Below are 22,683 nucleotides of genomic sequence, written 5' to 3'. Positions count from 1 at the left end.
CTGTCTAGCATGCTGTAGAAAGATGTTTAATAAATGTTTTTTGAATTAAAATATAAATAAATAAAGTGTTTAGAGAAACAAATTTACAGAGACAGAAACAAACAAATGGTTACCTAAGACCAAGGTAACAGTGGGGGTTAATTGCAAATGGGAAGAAGGAGAATTTGGGGAGTGGTGAAAATTTCTAACACTGGATTGTGAAGACAGTTATACAGCACTGCAAATTTACCAAAATTACAGACTCATACATGTAAAATGGGTAAATTTTATAGCATGCAAGCTATACCTTCTTAAAGCTATTAAACATAATGGAGATCCCTCAAAATGTTAAATACTTGTTTCTCCACAATTTGATAATCCCATAATTAGTAATTTTTACCAGCAGGCACATAAGCTTTTATAAATTTTGTTATAAGACATTAGTATGATAACATATTCACTAGTTTCTGATATTTCATGTAAGTGATAAAAATACTGATTTATATAATTTAGGTAATAGAAATTAGAAGTTAATGTTTTATTTCATTTATTTAAAATGAAATGCAAATGAAGCCAACTACCTTTTTCAAAGCAGAGCAGAAATTAAAGAGAAGTCGGTGGTTATATGTCTTGAATCTTTCAGGAAGATGCCAGTTTTGAATTATTTCTTCATCAGAAATCACATGATGATCCAATGCTTTGAGAGTCCATATACTGTTGACAAGAACATGTCTATATCCTTTTTTAAGGCTTACTGGACAATCAAACATAGTGAGGGCAATGAGTCTCGGACAGGCAGATAACATACATACGTTCTTTAACTTTGCAAACCCATTGTCATGTAGAAAGAGAAGTTTTAGATTCTTCAATCCACTCCAAAATTTGGTATCTGGTAGACTCTTTATCTGAAGCAATAACAGTAATACTTTAAATACAAATACCAATTATCCCTGAATTATATGGAAAAAGAGGAAAACTTTAAATATCTTCTATAATATAATATTCAATTCAAATAGCAAATTTCTTATTAGTAAACAAAAATGGAATTTCTAATTATCCAAAGGATGACTGGGGTAAACTAAAATACATTAGGTATCTGTAATTACTAGTGTAACTAAATAAACAAAAATATAATCTATTCAATAAAAATTCCTTTGTAATAAGTAGACTTTTTAATCTTTTCTAAAATATTTTCCTTACATGAAAAACTTAAGGGGTCAAATCAATCAATGTGATACTCCACATTAACAAAAATGAAGGATAAAAAATCATATAGTCATCTCAATAGATACAAGAAAGGTTTTGTCAAAATTCAACATGCAGTTACAGTTAAAACTCTCAATAAAGAGTATAGAAGGAATGTACCTCCACATAGTAAAGGCCATATATGACAAGCTTACAACTAACATCATTCTCAATGGAAAAAAGATAAAATCTTTCCCTCTAACAGCAAGAATAAGACAAGGATGCCCAGTTTTGCATTTTCACTCAACATGACACTGGGAGCTAGAAGTCCTAGTCAAAGCAATTAGGCAAGAATAAGAAACAAAGGCATCCTAATTGGAAAGGAAAAAGTAAAACTGTCACTTTTTGCGAATTAAATGACCTATATTCACACCTCAGAGATTTTGTGCATTTGGTTTCAGACTACTGCAATATAGCAAACATTGCAATAAAGAAGGACTTTTTTTTTTGTTTCCCATTGCATATTAAAATTGTTTACACTATATTAGCCTATTAAGTGTGCAATAACATTATGTCTAGAAAAAAATCAAAGTACACATCTGATGTAAAAAATACTTTGTTGCTAGAAATTGCTAATCATCATCTGATAATGTAGGATTTCCACAAACCTTAAATTTGTAAGAAATGTAGTACTTGCGAGGTGCAATAAAGTGATACCCTCTAAAATACAGTATGCCTATATACAGAAAACCCTAAATACTACAGAAAATAACTGTTAGAATAAACAAAATCAATTAACATTTCAGAATACAAAATCAATACACAGAGTTATGCTGTCTTTCTATGCCTGAGCTATTAAATATTCAAAAGGGAAATTAATAAAATAATCTCATTCACAATTACATCAAAATAGTAAAAATACTTAGAAATAAATTTAACCAATGAGGTGAACGACACGCATATACACTGAAAATCATAAGACATATTGAAAAGTAATTGAAGAATACAAATAAACTGAAAGATATTCTGTCCTGTCCTTGTGGGCTGTAAGAATTAATGCTGTTATAACATTTATACTACCCAAAGCAACCTACAGATTCAACAAAAGCCATGTCAAAATTCCAGTGGCACTTTTAACATAAATAGAACAAATAACCCTAATATTTGTACAAAACTAAAAAACTCTCAAATAGGCAAAAACCTTGAGAAAGAATGAATTTGGCACCTTCACACTTCCTGAATTCAAAGCATAATATAAAGCTACAGTAAAAAAAAAAAACAAAAAACCAGAATGGTACTGGCATTTTAAAAAAACAGGTCAATGGAACAGAAACACATCCCATGAATAAACCCACACACTGATTTACAAAATGGATTTACAGTAAAGATCAATTTATTTACAAAAAAAGGAGTCAAGAGCATATACTAGGAAAAGAGCAGTTTCTTCAATAAATTGTGTTGGAAAAATGGAACAAGCACATGTGAAAGAATGAAATTTGACCACTATCTTATGCTATACACAAAAGTAAACTCAACATGGATTAAAGACTTGAAGGCACAATCTGAAACCATAAAATTCCTAGAAGAAAACACTGGTGGTAAGCACCCTGGTATGGGTCTTGGCGATAGTTTTTTTCAATTTGACACCAAAAGTAAAGGCAAAAAACTCAAAACTGAATACGGTTAAATGAAGTCAAACTAAAAAGCTTCTGCACATAAAGGAAACCATCAATAAAAAGAAAAGGGGACCTATTAAATGGGGGAAAATATTTGCAAATCACATCTGAGATGAGGCTAACATCAAAAATCTATAAAAACTCATACAAGAATAGGAAAAAAAAATCCAACTAAAAAATAGGCAGAGGATCTAAGACAATATTTTTTCCAAATAAGGCATACCGGTGGCCAGCAGGTACATCAAAAGATACTCAGCAACACCAATCATCAGGGAAATGCATATTGAAATCACAGGACCATTCTCATGCCTGTGAGAATAGTTATTATCAAAAAGACAAAAAATAAAGTGTTGGCAAGGATGTGGAGAACAGGGAACCCTGTGCAGTGTTTGGAGGATTGTAAATTGGTGTAGCCACTAGGTAAACAGAAGGGGTTCCTCAAAAAATTCAAAGTAAAGCTTCCATATGACCCAGCAATTCTATTTCTGGAAATTTATTACAAGAAAGTGAAAATACTAGCTCAAATAGACACACACACTCCCATGTTCACTGCAGTATTAATTATAATAGCTAAGACATGAAAGCAACCAAAATGTCTGTCTGCTGTTGTCTATGGAAGAATAAGTAAAGAAAATGTGATATATACATCCAGTGTAATATTATTGATTCACAAAAAAAGAATAAAATCATGCCATTTGAAACAACATGGTGTACTTTCAGGGCATTACACTAAATGAAATAAATCAGAGAGAAAAACAAATACCATGTGATCTCACTCAGGGGGAATCTGAAAAAAACAAAACACAAACAAAAAACAAACTGTTACAGAGAATGTATCAGTGATTCAGAGGCAGAGGAGGTGGGGGAAATGTGAAGGTGCTAAAAAGATACAAATTTTCAGTTATAAGATAAATGACTCCTGGGGATACATTCAATAATATTCAACAGCGTGAGTACAGCTAATAATACAGGATTATATACTTGGAAGTCGTTAAGAAAATAGAAAATAAAAGTTTTCATCATGAAGGAAAAATTATAATTCTTTAGGGAAGGATGTTAACTTGACTTACTGTGATTATTTTGCAATATACACAAATGCTGAATCATTATGTTGTATACTTGAAATCAACATAATGCTGTATGCCAAGTATACGTCATTAAAAAAATTAAGCAGTCAAGAAGTAGTCTTAATCAAGACTATGGATTTAAGAAGTAAAATAAACCAAATCACACACTGTTGGTTTACATATTTTAAATTACAAATGTTTGATTATATTTACAATGTTTATTAAATGGTTAAATTAAGTGTTTGCTTATATTTGTGTTTATATATTTTTTTATTTTTTATTTAGTTCTGAATTGTTTATATTTCACACAAAAGACTACCTGGGAGAAATACTGTGTATAGATAACCTAAGAACTTATTAGATATCAGCTTCATTTATATGCAAACAAGTGATTGCTTACCTGATTTCCATGGAGATCAAGTTTGATTAATTTCATACAACTCTGAAGTGGCCGAATATCTGTAATAAAATTGTTTGAGAAGACGCATACTCTAAGAGAGATATAAGATTGAAGACTTTCCATAGATTTTAAATGAAGGCCACTGAACTTCACAAAAACAAAATCTTTTTGATCTTCTATTATATTTTCATTATAGTGACTCCATTCTCTGTGATTGGTTAGCTCTTCTATGATCGTTCCATGAAACATCTAATGAAAATGAGAAATTTTGAAAGTTTTTCTCAAATAAACGTGTCTGAAAATAATATTTTCTAGGAGTAAGAATAAAATGGGTAGAAGAGTTAAAATTATTAAAAATATAATTTCCAGAAAACCTTCCATCCCAAAGCATTTTTGTGAGTTTTTCTTAAATTTTTATTGAAGTATAGCTGATTTACAATGCTGTATTGCTTTCAGGTATACAGAAAACTGCATCAGTTATACATATACATATAACCACCCATTTTTTTAGATTCTTTTCCCATATAAGCCATTGCAGAGTATTGAGTAGAGCTCCCTGTGCAGGTTCTTAGTTATCTATTTTATATGCAGTAGTGTGTTTATGTCCATCTAAATCTCCCAATTTAATCCCTCAGTTCAGTTCAGTCACTCAGTGTCCCCTCCTTATCCATTTTCTACAACATAAATGAAACTTGAGGACTTTATATCAAGTGAAATAAGTCAACAGAGAAAGACAAATACTATATTATCTTGCTTAATGTAGAATCTAAAACAGTTGAACTTTATTCAAATAGAAATTAAATTGATGTTGCCAGTGGTGGCCAAAATGGGGTGCAAGAAATCGGAAGATGTTAGACAAAGGGGACAAAACTCCAGTTATAAAATGAACAACTTTGGGGGATACAATGTAGAACACCACAAAGGCGTGTTAGGTCACTTCAGTCGTGTCTGACTCTTCGTGACCCTGTGGACTGTTGTCCCCCAGTCTCTTGTGTCCATGGAGATTCTCCAAGCAAGAATACTGGAGTGTGTTGCTAGGCCCTCCTATAGGGGATCTTCCTGACCTGTCTCTTAGGTCTCTTATCAAACTCCTGTCTCGTATGCCTCTTGCAATGGCAAGCAGGTTCTTTACCACCAGCACCACCTGGGAAACCTACAACACCATGACTATAGTAAAAATACTATATTGTATACTTAACAGTCACTTAGAGAATAGGTCCTAAATGTCCTCACACACAATAAAAAAACAAACAAACAAAAAAAGGTAATGAGGTGATAGATATGTTAACAAACCTTATCATGGTAATCATTTTACAATGCATATGTGTACTAAATTATCACACTGTATACATTAAACTTGTACAATGTTATATATCAATTATATCACAATAAACCTGGAAGTAAAGATTCCTAATAAGTTTCTCTGATTTAGATTAAAATCTGTTAATTCTTTGAAATCCTTCAGTTTGAATTCTCTACAACCAATATCCAATGTCTTTTTTTAAAACTGCACATTTTTTCATATATTTCCACTGTGTAATAAAGCACCCCCAAATCTACTGTGTTTGAAAAAAATCAACATTTATTCTTTCTTAGGTTTGTGGGTTGACTTAGTCAAATGGCAGTTCTTTTCCAGGTGATGTTGACCTGAGATTCAATCTTGTGGGACTCATCCAAACTAATACCTCCAAGGTGGCTAATTTACATATGTGAAACACTGGCAAAGACAGAAGGAAGGTAGGTTTTGCTAGGATGCTGGGATGTATGGGTCTCTCACCATACTATCCAAAAGCCTCTCTACCTATAGCAGTACTCATGATGTCATCCTCTTACATGTATAATCATCTGTCTCTGTTAATAAGGAAGCAAGGTTTCTACATGGTTGAATCAGGGCTCCAAAAAGTATAAACATAGAGTATATCAGGCCTTCTAAACGTTTATGTCCAACTTGCACAGTTTTAACTTTTTGACCTTCTATTGCTCAGAGGAAGTTATTTTGATGGTTTGAACCAGCTTTAAGGTAGTTAAATAAAGACAAAAGTTGTTCTGAGCTTGGTGACCTCAGGCCAGTTAAGTATCCTCTGCTTCATATGTATCAAAATTATGTGCCTCAGTTTCCTCATCTATAAAGTGTGGATAGTAACAGTATTTGACGGAAATAATTGTCATGAGGATGAAACGAGTCTGCATAATGGCTTTAGAACAATGTCTGGCACATAGCAAGCACTGTAAGATGAATATTACTTATAAAGCAAATATCTAGTTGAATTAACAACTCAAGATAGAGTGTCTCTTCAAAAAGTGAGTGAGAGCACTTCCGGTTTTCAGTACAGCAAGTAAGGAGCTTGGAAGTTGTCACACCATCTTAGCAAGTAAACACAGGACAATTAACTGAAAAATCAACAAGTCTTCTTAGAGCCATCAAAGAAGGGAGGTCAGAGGGAGAACCAATAACCCCAAACAGAAACAGGCAGGCAGATACAGAGATTTAGAACTTATGGGAGTAGAAATTAACCAGTTAAGGTCTCTCAAGAAAACAGTGTCTCCTAAGAGGAAAACCTATAACTGACAAGTTACGACAGGCTCTGTATTGACATTATACAGCCTTGACATACTCCTTTTCCTATTTGGAACCAGTCAGTTGTTCCATGTCCAGTTCTAACTGTTGCTTCCTGACCTGCATACAGGTTTCTCAACAGGCAGGTCAGGTGGTCTGGTATTTCCATCTCTTTTAGAATTTTCCACAGTTTATTGTGATCCACACAATCAAATGCTTTGGCATAGTCAATAAAACAGAAATAGATGTTTTCTGAAACTCTCTTACTATCTCGATGATCCAGCAGATGTTGGGAATTTGACCTCTGGTTCCTCTGCCTTTTCTAAAACCAGCTTGAACAGATGGAATTTCATGATTCACGTATTGCTGAAGTCTGGCTTAGAGAATTTTGAGCATTATTTTACTAGCGTGTGAGATGAGTGCAATTGTGTGGCAGTTTGAGCACATTTGGCACTGCCTTTCTTTGGGATTGGAATTAAAACTGAACTTTTCCAGTCCTGTGGCCACTACTGAGTTTTCCAAATTTGATGACATATTGAGTGCAGCACTTTCACAGCATCATCTTTTAGGATTTGAAATAGCTCATCTGGAATTCCATCACCTCCACTAGCTTTATTTGTAGTGATGCTTCCTAAGGCCCACTTGACTTCACATTCCAGGATGTCTGGCTCTATGTGAGTGTGAGTGATCACACCATCGTGATTATCTGAGTCGTGAAGATCTTTTTTGTACAGTTCTTCTGTGTATTCTTGCCACCTCTTAATATCTTCTGCTTCTGTTAGGGCCATACCATTCCTGTCCATTATTGAGCCCATCTTTGCATGAAATGTTCCCTTGGACATGGAAAAACAGACTGGTTCCAAATAGGAAAAGAAGTACTTCAAGGCTGTATATGGTCACCCTGCTTATTTAACTTATATGAAGAGTACATCACATGAAATGCTGGACTGGAGGAAGCACAAGCTGGAATCAAGATTGCCGGGAGAAATATCAATAACCTCAGATATGCAGATGACACCACCCTTATGGCAGAAAGTGAAGAAGAACTAAAGAGCCTCTTGATGAAAGTGAAAGAGGAGAGTGAAAAAGTTGGCTTAAAGCTCAACATTCAGAAAACTAAGATCATGGCATCTGGCCCCATCACTTCATGGCAAATAGATGGGGAAATAGTGAAAACAGTGGCTGACTTTATTTTTCTGGGCTCGAAAATCACTGCAGATGGTGACTGCAGCCATGAAATTAAAAGACACTTAGTCCTTGGAAGGAAAGTTATGACCAACACAGACAGCATATGAAAAAGGAGAGACATTACTTTGTCAACAAAGGTCCGTCTAGTCAAGGCTATGGTTTTTCCAGTGGTCATGTATGGATGTGAGAGTTGAACTATAAAGAAAGCCGAGCACCGAAGAATTGATGCTTTTGAATTGTGGTGTTGGGGAAGACTCTTGAGAGTCCCTTGGACAGCAAGGAGATCCAACCAGTCCATCCTAAAGGAGATAAGTCCTGGGGGTTCATTGGAAGGACTGATGCTGAAGCTGAATCTCCAATACCTTGGCCACCTGATGCAAAGAGCTGACTCATTGGAAAAGACCCTGATGCTGGGAAAGATTGAAGGCAGGAGGAGAAGGGGATGACAGAGGATGAGATGGTTGGATGGCATCACTGACTCAATGGACATGGGTTGGGTGGACTCTGGCAGTTGGTGATGGACAGGGAGGCCTAGCATGCCGTGACTCATGGGCAAAGAGTCGGACATAATTGAGCAACTGAACTGAACTGTACTGACAAGAGACTAAAAACTCCAGAAGTCAATGAAGGGAACACTCCTTGCTTTTGTAAGATTAATACCCAGGAGCTCTCTCACATCCTCAGAGTGAACACTGGACAAAAATCCACTTATGCTTCTAAAAGGAGAGAGGAAAGAAATAATTCTGAAATACACCAGAGCGTTCTGCTCTTAATAAGGCCTGTCCTCAAAGGAAAGTGTTGAATGGACCCTAGATGATTGAGGTTTTATTAAAGTCTACCTGACGTGGGAAAAGAAAAAGACTCAATTCCATCTCCCTCAAGCATTCCATTTAGAGAAAGGGTAATATCCAACTCTAGATCACTCTTACCCACTTGCCCACCTAACAGGTAGGAAAACTAAGAAATACTTGTGAAATCCACAACCCAACTACACAGGCTCATTGAAAGACTAAGACTTAATGATATGACTGTAGAATACTTCTTTCTACCCACACCTCATCACTACACAACACCATATTTTTACAAGTTCCTTTCACAAGTACATCATGTCTATTTTTCAACAAAAAATTACAAGACATACTACACTAAAAGACAAAAATACAGAGTAAGCATAAGAACCAGAATCAGCCTTTGCAAAGATGTTGAAAACACCAGACTCTAAATTTAAAACATCTAAGGTTTACATGCTAATCAACTGAATGAAAAAAAAGTAAATCACAAACAAGAACAGATGGATAGTATAAGGCAGAGAGATAGAAATAAAAAAGAGACGTTAGAGATACAAAATACAATCACAGAATTGATGAATTCCTTTTAAGGGCTCATTTAGTAGATTGGATATGACTGAGTGGCTGATGAGAGAATCTCTAAGCTTGAAAATATGTCAATGTAAACTTCAAAAACTGAAAAGCAAACAAAACAAAGACTGAGAAAAGCAGACCAGAATAACCCAAAACTGTGGGATAACTACAGGAAGTATTCAATATGCATAAATGAAACACCAGAATGAGAAGAAAGTGCTAAAGGAAAAAGGAACATAAAAAAATATTGAAGCAAAAATGCTAGTGAATTTACGTAAATTAATGTTAGATAAAACCCAATGATCAAGGAAGCAAAAAAAGTCAAGCAAGAAAAAGATAAAAAAAAAAGAAATACAACTAGATATATCATTTTCAAATTTCATTAAGGATACAGAAAGAAATGTGAAAGATGCCAGAGGAAGAAAACCCTTTGTTCACAGAAAGGGAAAAATAAAGAATTTTATCTAACTTTCCCTAAGAAACCATACTAACAAGAGGATAGTAGAGTAAAGTGTTGAGAGGAAAAATTCACCAAGGAAAAAATCTATACCTTGTGAAATTATTCTAAAAAAAGCATATGAGAAAAAAAGAATCACAGACAAAAACAATAAAATTCTTGTCAGCAGACCTGTCTTAAAAGAATGGTTCTTTAGAGAGAAGGAAAATAGTATAGTTCAAAAACTCAGATCTATGTAAAAAAAGAAAGAACTCGGGCAAGAATAACTGAAGATAAAATAAGAATCTCTTACTTTTCTTATTTTTAGTTTATTCAACAGATAAAAGCTCATTCAAATATTAATAGCAAAAATGTATTTTATTATACATGCATACCTACATACAGTTGATGCTTCTACAACACGGCTGATGGTAGGGGTGAAAACACTCACACAGTTAAAAGTCATTTGTCTCTCAGTAGCCACAGAGAATTGATTCCAAAATCCACCACAGATAACGAAATCCATGAATGCTCAAGTCACAAAGTCAGCCCTCCACAAAACTATCCGAGGATCTGCATCTTTGGCTTTAACCAACCAGAGATTGTGTGGTACTATATGTATTGGGAAAAAAAAAAAAAAAACATAGAAACGGACACAACGGTTCATACTCATGTTGTTCAAAAGTCAACTGCACATTTTTTTTATAACTATTTTTATGTATAAATGAAATGAATAACAGCAAGGATACAAGGAACAGGACAGAGGAATTAGGGATATATTTATAAGATATTTATGCCATAGATGAAGTAGTATAGTGTTAGTTGAGAGTGGGTTTGAATTTTTGATATCTCTAGGGAAATGGTTTAAAAAATTTTAAAAAGTAAAATGGATATGCTAAGAAAAGACAGAAAATAGAATCATATACAATGCTCTATTAAAAATCATAAGAGGCGGAAAAGAAGGCTTTTTTTGGTGCCAAAAACAATAAATAGAAAGATTAACATATATAGATATTAATCCAACTATGTCATTAATGACTTTAAATATCAACAGTGTAAGCATCAAAAAAAGACAGAGTGGATCAAAGTTAGAGTGGATCAGAAAGTAGTTCAACTATATGTTGCTGTTTACAGGAAAGCCACTTTTTACATAAACATAAATGCAGAATAAAAGTAAAACAACTGAGGTGAATCCTTAAACATTAAATGAAGAATTAATATAAATTCTTCTCAAATTCTTCCAAAGTATAGAAGATAAGGGAACATTCTGAAACTCATTTTCTGAGGCCAGCATGACCCTACCACCTTAAATAAAACAAGATATCACAGAAAAATGTACACATCAATATCCCTGATAAACATATATGTAAAAATACTCAACAAAAAAATATCAAACAGAACTGAACAATACTTTAAAAGAATTATATACCATATTAGGTGAGATTTATTCCAGAGATGCAAGTGTAGTTCAACAACCACAATTCAGTCCATGTGATATACCACACTAACAAACTGAACAATACAAATCATACGATCATCTCAATAGATGCAGAAAAAGCATTTGAAAAAATTCAACATCAGTTTATGATAAAAACTCTCAAACTTAGTATAGACAGAACATGCCTCAAAATAATAAAGGCCATAAGCTACAAGCTCACAGCTAACATCATACTCAATACTGAAAAGTTGAAAGCTTTTCCCTCAAGATTAGAAACAAGAGAAGGATGCCCACTCTCACTACTTTTATTCATCATAATTTTGGAGGTCTTAATCAGAACATTGAGGCAAGAATAAGAGGTAAAAGGTATTAAAGTTGAAAAAAGAAGAAGGAAAACTGTCACCATCTGCAAATGACAACATGTTACATATAGAAAATCATGAGGATTTCACAAACACACACACCACAATCTGTTAATTAAAGTATCAGTAACATTATAGGATACAGACTCAATACATAAAAATCTGATGCATTTTTGCACATTAATAATAATTTGCCAGAAACAGAATCAATCCCATTTATAATTGTCTCAAAAGAATAAAATACCTAGGAATAAATTTTTCTGAGGAAGTAAAATCCCTATACACTAAAAAGTATAACATATTAGTGACAGAAATTGAAGAAGACAAGAAAGATATTCTGTGACAATGGAGTGCAAGAATTAATAATGCTAAAATGTCCATGTAGATACTCAATGTAATCTACAGTTCAGTATCAGTTCAGTTCAGTTCAGTCGATCAGTCATGCCCGGCTCTTTGTGACCCCATGGCTTGCAGCACACCAGGTTTCCCTGTCTATCACCAACTCCTGGAGCTTGCTCAAATTCATGCCCATCAAACTGGTGCAGTATAAACCCTATCAAAATTTCAATGGCATTTTTAACAGAAATGAAACAATCCTAATATCTAGATGAAACCACAAAGGACCCCAAATAGCCAAAAAATATTGAGAAAAAAGAACAAAGTTGAAGCCATCATACTCCCTAATTCAAACTGTATTACAAAGCTATAGTAATGAAAACAGTATAGTACTGGCATTAAAAACAAACATATAGATCAATGAAACAGAGGAGACACTGCAGAAACAAAACCATACTTATATAGTCAATTGACTTAGAACAAAGAACAAAATAATATACAATGAGAAAAAAGTCTCTTCACTATATAGTTATGAGCAAACTGCACAGACACAAGCCAAAGAATGAAACTTGAGCATTATATCATACACAAAAATAAACTGAAAATGGATTAGAGCCTTAAAAGTAATACCTGAAATCATATAACTCCTTTAAGAAAATATAGGTGGCAGACTCCCTGACACTGGTCTTGGTGATAATATTCAGATCTAACATCAAAAGAGAGGATGAGCTGGCTGGATGGCATCATTGATTCAATGGAAATGAGTTTAAGCAAGCTCTGGGAGTTGGTGATGGACAGGGAAGCCTGGAGTGCAGCAGCCCATGGGGCTGCAAAGCATCAGATACAACTGAGCGACTGAAATGAATTGAACACCAAAAGCAAAGACAAAAAAAGCAAAAAAAAAAAAAAAAAAAGGAAATACATCAAATTAAAACTATTCTGTACAGCAAAGAAAACCATCAACAAAATGAAAAGTCAACCTACTGGATATTTGCAAATCATATATCTGATGAGGGATTAACAGTCAGAATACATAATCATATAGCTCAACAGCAAAAAATAATTCCAATAAAAAATGAGTAGAAGATCTGAATAGATATTTTTCCAAAGAAGACATAGAGTTGGTTAACAAGTATATGAAAAGATGCTCAGCATCACCAATCACCAGAGAAATCTAAATCAAAACCAGAAAGTGGTATCAACTCACACCTATCAGAATTGTTATCATCATAAAGGAAATAACCAGGGTTGGCAAGGATGTGGAGAAAAGGTAACCCTTGTGCACTGTTTGTAGAAATGTAAATTGCTACTATCACTCTGGAAAAGAGTAGGGAAGTTCCTCAAAAACACTAAAAATAGAAAAAACGTACGATCCAGCAATTTTACCTCAAGGTACTTCTCTAGAGAAACAGAAGTACTAACTTTAAAATATATCTAGACCCCCCCTTTTCACTGGAGCATTACAAGAGCAAAGACATGGAAACAGCCTATGTGTCTTGTGATGAATGAATGGATAAAGAAGATGTGGGATGTGTGTGTGTGTGTGTGTGTGTGTGTGTGTGTGTGTGGTACAATGGAATATTATTCAGCCATAAAAATGAATGAAATTTGTCATTTGTGAGAACAAGAAAGGAACTTGAAGCTCTTATGGTAAGTGAAATAAGTCAGAGAAAGACAAATACTGTACGATCTTAGTTATACAAGGAGTCTTAAAAAAAAGGTAAAAATGAAAAACTGGCCCATAAATACAGATAAGATTGGTGTTCCCATAGGTGGATAGTACAAGTTTGGCAAATAGGCAGAACGGTTCAAAAGGTACTAATTTACATTTATGAAATAAATAAGTCACAGGAGGTAATATACAGCATGGTGATTATAGTTAATAATACTATTCCATTTAGAAAGTTGTTAACAGAGTACACCCTAAAAGTTTTCTCCAAAGGCAAAAAATATTTTGAATTGTACGGTGATAGATATTAACTGGACTTATTGTCATGATAATTTTTCAATATATACAAATATTAAATCATTATTTTTATACCTGAAGCTAACATAATGCTATATGTCAACTGCACCTCAATAGGTACTACAATTGATAGCTCCTACTCTACAAAGTTAAAAGCTTGTGTAACAAGTAAGTGCTGCTAATTTTAAATACAAAAATTTAAGAAGAAGCCTTTACTTCCTTTTAGATTTTAATAATTTTAAAATTATTTTGCTCAACATACATACAAATGTGTATATAAATGTCAAATAATAATATTAGTAAATTCAAATGTGTATAATATTAAGTTCAAATATGTTCAAAAGGCAAATATAATTGAAGTATAGATATACAATAGAGAAAGCATCTGGGTCTAGCTACCATTTCAAAGAAGCTCTGTAATTAAAAAGTAATCAATATTAAATGAACTTATTTACAAAACAGAAACACACCAAAAGACACAAAAACAAACTTATGGTTAACAAAGAGGAAAGGGTGGGAGAGGGAAAAATGGGGAGGTTTGGATTAACATTTATATGAATAACATATGCTATTCATATATGTTTATATATCACCATAAAATACATAATCAACAAGTATAGCACAGGGTATTACACTCAATATCTTCTACTAAACTACAAGGGGGGAATAGTGGAATATTGGCAGATTTTATTTTCATGGGCTCCAAAATTACCTCAGAGAGTAATTACAGCCATGAAATTAAAAAACAGCTTGCTCCTTGGAAGAAAACCTATGACAAACCTAGACAGCATATTAAAAAGCAGAGACATCACTTTGCCAACCAAGGTTCATATAGCTAGAGCTATGATTTTTCCAGTAGTCATGTACGAATGTGAGAGTTGGATCGTAAAGAAGGTTGAGCGCCAAAGAATTGATACTTTTGAACTGTGGTGCTAGAAAAGACTCTTGAGAGTCTCTTGGACAGAAAGGAGATGAAACCAGTCAATCCTAAAGGAAATCAGTCCTGAATATTCACTGGAAAGACTGTGAAGCTGTCTGAAGCTGAAGGTGAAGCTGAAGCTCCAATATTTTGGCCATATAATGTGGAAAAGACTCTGACTCTGAAGAATATTGAGAGCAAGAGGAGAAGAGGGTGACAGGAAAAGATGTCTGGGTAGCATCACCAACTCATGGACATGAGTTTGAGCAAACTCTCAGGACAGGGAAGCTTGGCATGCTGCCATCCATGGGGTCACAAGAAGTGTGACATGATTCAGTGACTGAATGACAGCACCAACATAAGGGGGAAAAGAATCACAAAAAGAATGCATTTGAGACATTGTGCTATAGACCTGAAACTAACATACTATTGTAAATCAATTGCATTTCAATTAAAAATATATATGGGTGTATGTATATATATATATAAAGATATCAGTACCACTGTCATTAAGCTTTCACTAGTTTCTATTGACTACAATACTAACTTTTTAATTATCATACATTATAAATAAAAATCATTTCTTTTTAATCAGATAATTATGAAAACCATGCTTTTATACAATAAATATTACATCAATTACAAACCATTTTCCTGAAATGTTTCCATTTAAAAAATTTGTGGAAAATACACATAATGAAAGTATAAGTGGATATGATTGATGAATACCTAAGTTAAAAGCTGAAAAGTAAAATCAAAAAATGTATTCTGTGTATTTATTTTAACTTCAAATGAATATATAAAAATATTTAAATATTTTTCAAATAAATTCTTTGTTAATTGTGTCAATGACCTTTAGACATCACATTCATTCCCTGGAACTTTGAATACTAGAAATACAGATAAATTATTTTAAGTTAAAAGTGTATGAAAATATAATATTAGTTTTGATGATCTGTATTCCAGTAATAACTTATTTTCTAAACATTAGTTATGATATTATAAACAAGTGAAATGCTGGATAATAGACTCTAGAATTTTTACAAGAGCTGATAAGATTCTGTATATAAAAGAAAATCATATAAAAGAAAAACAAAGTTTTTTGAAAATCAAAATATAAGGATTATAATTAGCAATATTTTATATCTATCATGGTTGCAAACTATTTGTAGTGTAGAATATCTGCAGAAGGCTGAAATCCATAACATATATAGTAATTGTATTTTAAAATACTTTTTAAGTTTAGTTAATAAATTTACTGAATCTATCCTGTTTTGAAGAAGACTCGCTATAATTTTAAACCACAGACAAAATGCACTTTAAAAACTAAAGAGGGGTGTTATTAGAATAGTCAAAATATGCCATCTCTTCTGGAAAACGAAATTCAGCTGGTTTATAAATTAATATAAATACATTCAATTCTTTGAAACATTGCATTTTCATTTCAAATGACAAAAAATACAATTTGGAGCAAGAAATCAAGACTCACTCATAATCAGAACATGCTATTTTTCCCCTATAAATGCATTTGCTTTTTAAAATTTAGGAAACTACATATATTTCTGCTATTTAAAAAAACGTGAAAATTTCAGTTTTCAATTTCTATTCTGTACTCTCAGACTCTAAACCCATAAGCCTGAAAAAACTAAATTGTGATGAATCAGAAGATAGATATAAAACAACAAAAACGATTGATAATTAAAATATCCAGAAAAAAATGTATGAACAGAAAATTTAAAAAAATAGGAACTATTTAGCATAGCAATATTTATCAAAGCTTAAAAAACCTTGGTTAGCATTTGAAAAACAACTAAGTTGGGTCATTAACATACTTCTAACAACACAATAGATAGCATATTTACAAACTGAAATTTAATTACTGATTCTGCTAATTTATTTCTTTTTTTTTCTTTTTTTTTTTTTAAATTTTTTTATTTTTCAGTGGGTTTTGTCATACATTGATATGAATCAGCCATAGAGTTACACGTATTCCCCATCCCGGTCCCCCATCCCACCTCCCTCTCCACCCGATTCCTCTGTCTTCCTCTGCCCTGTTCACGTGTACTTGCGTGGCAAGCTGATTTATGTGTTCCTCTCTCTCCAGGCTGAGACCATGTATCATTCATCTTCTTGTCCCCAGTATGCTGCACAGGCTTGGCACAGGGTGGACACTCCATAAAAAGGAGCGGGCTAGCCTTGTGGGAGGTGGAGCCATCACAGACCAAGCCATGATGTAGTTTCTCAGGGTGGCTCCACCAGAGCATGATGGAGAGGGTCTCAAGCCACACATATCCCTCTTTACCACATATCCTCTCTATGCCCCAGAAAAAAAATAAAAACAAAAACCTCATGCTAATATTAGGATAGGCATAAGATGATTTTGCTACCCAGGAGTCATTTGAAATAATCTACAAAGAAAACTAAGAGAGCTACAGAGAATCAAAGACAAAGAAAAATTCTGGAAAGAGACCAGAAGATAAAATATCTAACATAAGAACACAGATAAGAATTATAGCTGTCTTCTCCTCAGAAACCACACAAGCAAAAAGAGAGTAAAATATTTAAAGTTTTTCCAGAAAAACCTCTCCAACCTAGAATTCTGTACCCTCTGAAATAACCTTTCAAAGTGATGGAGAAATAATGACTTTCACAGACAAGCTAATATTGAAAGAATAAGTTGCCAGAAATTGCCAACATCCATTGGATCTAAGAAAAAACAAGGCAATATGAGAAAAAAAGAAATCTACTCTGTTTCACTGACTATACTAAAGCCTTTGACTGTGTGGATCACAACAAACTGTGGAAAATTCTTAAAGAGATGCAAATACCAGACCACCTTACCAGCCTCCAGAGAAGCCTATATGCAAGACAAGAAACATAGAACCGGACATGGAACAACAGGCTGGTTCAAAATTAGGAAAGGAGCATGTCAAGGCTGTATATTGTCACCCTGCTTAGTTAACTTCTATGCAGAATACATCATGCAAAATGCTGAGCAGGATGAATCACAAGCTGGAATCAAGATTGCCAGGAGAAATACCAACAACCTTGGACATTCAAATGATACTGCTTTAATGGCAGAAAGAGAAGAGGAACTAAAGAGCCTCTTGATGAGGGTGAAAGTACAGTGAAAAAGCTGGCTTAAAGCTCAACATTAAAAAAACAAAAATTATGGCATCTGGTCCCATCACTTCATGGCAAATAGACAGGGAAAAACTGGAAAAAGTAACAGACTTTATTTTACTAGGTTCCAAAATCACTGCTGACAGTAACTGCAGCCATGAAATTAAGACACTTGCTCACTGGAAGAAAACCTATGATAAACCTAGACAGCATATTAAAATGCAGAGATATCACTTTGTCAACAAAAGTCCATACAGTTAAAGCTAGGCTTTTTCCAGTAGTCATGTACAAATTTGAGAATAGGAATATAAAGAAGGCTGAGTGCCAAAGAATTGATGCTTTTGAACTGTGGTGCTGGAGAAGACTCTTGAGAATCCCTTGGACAGCAAGGAGATCAAATCTGTCAATCCTAAAGGATATCGTAGTGTATGTGTACCACAGTTTCCCTATCCATTCATCTGCTGATGGGCATCTAGGTTGCTTCCATGTCCTGGCTATTATAAACAGTGCTGCAATGAACATTGGGATACACATGTCTCTTTCAGATCTGGCTTCCTCGGTGTGTATGCCCAGGAGTGGAATTGATGGGTCATATGGCAGTTCTATTTCTAGTTTTTTAAGGAATCTCCACACTGTTCTCCATACTGGCTGTACTAGTTTGCATTCCCACCAACAGTGTAAGACGGTTCCCTTTTCTCCACACCCTCTCCAGCATCTATTGCTTGTAGACTTTTGGATAGCAGCCATTCTGACTGAAGTGTAATGGTACCTTACTGAGGTTTTGATTTGCATTTCTCTCATAATGAGTGATGTTGAACATCTTTTCATGTGTTTCTTAGCCATCTGTATGTCTTCTTTGGAGAAATGTCTGTTTAGAGCTTTGGTCCATTTTTTGATTGGGTCAATTATTTTTCTGGAATTGAGCTGCAGGTGTTGCTTGTATATTTTTGAGATTAATCCTTTGTCTGTTTCTTCATTTGCTATTATTTTCTCCCATTCTGAAGGCTGTCTTTTCACCTTGCTTATAGTTTCCTTTGTTGTGCAAAAGTTTTTAAGTTTCATTAGGTCCCATTTGTTTATTTTTGCTTTTATTTCCAATATTCTGGGAGGTGGGTCATAGAAGATCCTGCTGTGATTTATGTCAGAGAGTGTTTTGCCTATGATCTCCTCTAGGAGTTTTATAGTTTCTGGTCTTACATTTAGATCTTTAATTCATTTTGAGTTTATTTTTGTGTATGGTGTTAGAGAGTGTTCTAGTTTCATTCTTTTACAAGTGGTTGACCAGTTTTCCCAGTCCGTAAGTACGTGGATTTATCTCCAGGCTTTCTATTCTGTTCCATTGATCTATATTTCTGTCTTTGTGCCAGTACCATACTGTCTTGATGACTGTGGCTTTGTAGTAGAGCCTGAAGTCAGGCAGGTTGATTCCTCCAGTTCCATTGCTGATTCATGTCAATGTTGGCAAAAACCACTACAATATTGTAAAGTAATTAGCCTCCAACTAATAAAAATATATGGAAAAAAAATAAATGTAAATAAATAAATAAATATAAAGGATATCAGTCCTGAATATTCATTGGAAGGACTGATGCTAAAACTAAAGCTTCAGTACTTTGGCCACATAGAATGAAGAGCTAACTCACTGAAAAAAACCCTGATATTGGGAAAGATTGAGAGCAGGAGAAGAGTGAGACACAGAATGACATGGTGGGATGGCATCACTGAGCCAATGGACATTAATTTAAGCAAACTCCAGGATACAGTGAAGCAGAGGGAAGTCTGGTGTGCTGCAGTTCATGGGGTCATGAAGAGTAGGACATGACTTAGTGACTGAACAAGAAGAATCAACTGGCAAGAAATATCAAAAGAAGTTCTTTAGAGAAAGGCAATATACTGTAGTTCAGAAACTCAGTTCTACATAAAGCAAGGAAAAGCACTAAGAAATAAAAAGGTGTAGGTAAAATAAAACATTTTAGTTTTCTTCTTCTTAACTGTTCTAACAGGTACCAATTTGTCAAAATACTAAAAGCAAACACATGAAATTATGAATGCTTATATATATGAAACTAATCACAATAATAATAAGAGACAGAAGAAATGAATTAGGTTTATTTCCTTATTATAAGGTACTCAGACTACCTTGAAAATGGATTTGGATTAGTTATAAATGTGTATTACAAACTTTAGAGCAACCACTAAAAAAAGTAAGATAAGAACTATAATGAATATGCTAATAATGCAGGAAAACGGAATCACATGCAATGTTCAATTAAAACCAAAAAGGCCAGAAAAGTGTGGAAGGCAAAAACATAAACAAAAAACAGTGGCAATAAACAAAAAACAGTAGTGAATATGACGGATATTAATCAAACTATAGCAATAATCATAATGATCATCAGCAGTCAAAATGCAATGATGACAAAAAATTGACAAAATGACAAGAGATTGTCAAAGGAGATAAAAAAAAGATGAGACTCAACTATACTTGTCTACAACAAAGCCCACTTTAAAGATAAAGACATATAGATTAAAGTGAAGTGATTGAGGAAGATATAAAATGCTAATACTAATCAAAAAAAAAAGCAGGAGTAGCTTTATTAACTTCAGACAGCAGATTTCAAAGCAAGGAAAGATAGCAAAAATAATGAAGGGCATTGCCCCATGAACTATCCAGCCCATGGAATTCCCCAGGTCAGAATTCTCGAGTGGGTAGCTGTTCCCTTCTCCAGAAAATCTTCACAACTCAGGAATCGAACCAGGGTCTCCAGAATTACAGGTGATTCTTTACCAGCTGAGCTACCGGAGAATCTCAATGAAGGGCATTACATAATGACAATGGGTTCATTTCTCCAAGAAGATATACTAATTGATAAAGTTTATCTTCCTAGAAACCGGGTAGAACTATTTGAAGCAAAATTGAAAGAAATGCAAGTAGAAACAGACGAATGCACTATCATGGCAGGAGATTTCAACACCTCTCTACAGAAATGGACTGATCCAGCAGACAGAAAAATCAGTTAAGGATATAGCTGAACACAAAAACACTATCAATCAATTATAATTAATATCTACAGACTACTTAATCACACAAGAGCCAAATATACACTCATCAAAAGATCACATGAAACATCTGTCAAGACAGAACACATTCTGGATGATAAGATATACTTTAGCAAACTTAAAAAAAATATACAATATCCATTCCATATTTCCATGAAATTAAAGTAGACATCACTAGCAGAAAGATAGCTTGTAAATTCCCAAATAAGTGGACTTTAATAGCACATTTCTAAATAACATATACCAAAATAATGCAAAGCTCAAAAACGATCACATGATAAACTGTTTAATATTTTTAACAAAATGAAAATAAAAATTCAACTTATCAAACTGTGTGAGATGCAGCAAAATTGGTGCTTCAAGGTAATTTTTAGCACTGAATGCATATACTGCAAAAGAAGAAAGATCTAAAAGTGACTATCTAAACTTCTATCTTATTAAATTAGAAAAATAAGAGAAAATTAAATCAAAGGGAAGAAAATAAATAATAAGAATTAGATCAGAAATCAACAAAATTGAAAACAGGAAATCAATACAGAAAATCCATTAAACCAAAAACTGGTTCTTTATCAAGATCAATAAAATTAATAAGACTCCAGCCTAGCCAGAGAAAGAGACAGGGGGTGAAAGGGACAGAAATAACCAATATCAGAAATGAAAAATGGAAAAACACTACAGATCCCACAGACAATACTATGAACAACTCCCTGCACACAAATTTGATAACCTTGATGAAACGAACTGATTCCTTAAAAGAAATAATCTGCCAAAACTCACACAAGAATAAACAGACATGCTGAATATGTGCATATCTAAGAAAGAACCTGAGTCAACAATCATTAACCTTCCAAAACGGAAACACCAAGCCCAGATGGGTTCAATAGGGAATACTAAATTAGAAGTTATATAAATTCTCTACTATCTCTTTCAGAAGATAGAAGCATAGAGAATACCTTCTCACTGTATGAGTCACCACTATCCTGATACTAAAGTCACTCAAAAACATTACAAAACTACACACCAGTGTTTCTCATGAAAACAAATATAAAAATCCTTAAAAAAAAAAAAAGATTAATAAATCAAACTCAACAATGTACAAAAAGAATCATTCATCTACTACTGAGGAAGGTGATTGCAGCCATGAAACTAAAAGACACTTGGCTCCTTGAAAGAAAAGCTATGACAAACCTAGACAGTGTATTCAAAAGCAGAGACATTACTTTGCTGAAAAAGTCTGTCTAGTCAAAGCTAGGGTTTTTCCAATAGTCATGTATGGGTATGAAAGTTGGATCCTAAAGAAAGCTGAGTGCCGAAGAATTGATGCTTTTGAACTGTGGTGCCCTTGGACTGCAAGGAGATCAAACCAGTCAGTCCTAAAGGAAATCAACCCTGAATATTCATTGAAAGGACTGATGCTAAAGCTGAAACTTCAGTACTTTGGCCACCTGATGGGAAGAACTGACTCACTGGAAAAGACCCTGATGCTTGGAAAGATTGAAGGAAGGAGGAGAAGGGGATGACAGAAGATGAGATGGTTGGATGGTATCATTGACTCAATGGACATGAGTTTGAGCAAACTCTGGGAAATGGTGAAGGACAAGGAAGTCTGGCATGCTGTAGTCCATGAGGG

General features: G+C 34.0%; 1 protein-coding gene across 1 annotated transcript in view; it reads right to left on the bottom strand.

The window, feature by feature from the left end:
- LRRIQ3 (leucine rich repeats and IQ motif containing 3) overlaps positions 1 to 22,683 on the bottom strand; it is a 194,355-nt gene that overhangs the window by 166,397 nt on the left and 5,275 nt on the right. Inside the window, exons 2-3 of the mRNA XM_065910938.1 lie at positions 4,308 to 4,556; positions 561 to 884 (exon numbers count right to left, since the gene is read on the bottom strand). Of these exons, the coding sequence (XP_065767010.1) occupies positions 561 to 884; positions 4,308 to 4,556 (573 nt within the window). The remainder of the gene's footprint in view (positions 1 to 560; positions 885 to 4,307; positions 4,557 to 22,683) is intronic.

The sequence above is a fragment of the Muntiacus reevesi genome, chromosome 1 (assembly GCF_963930625.1).
Source record: "Muntiacus reevesi chromosome 1, mMunRee1.1, whole genome shotgun sequence".
NCBI lineage: Eukaryota > Metazoa > Chordata > Mammalia > Artiodactyla > Cervidae > Muntiacus > Muntiacus reevesi.
This window is presented reverse-complemented; position numbering and strand designations above follow the sequence as displayed.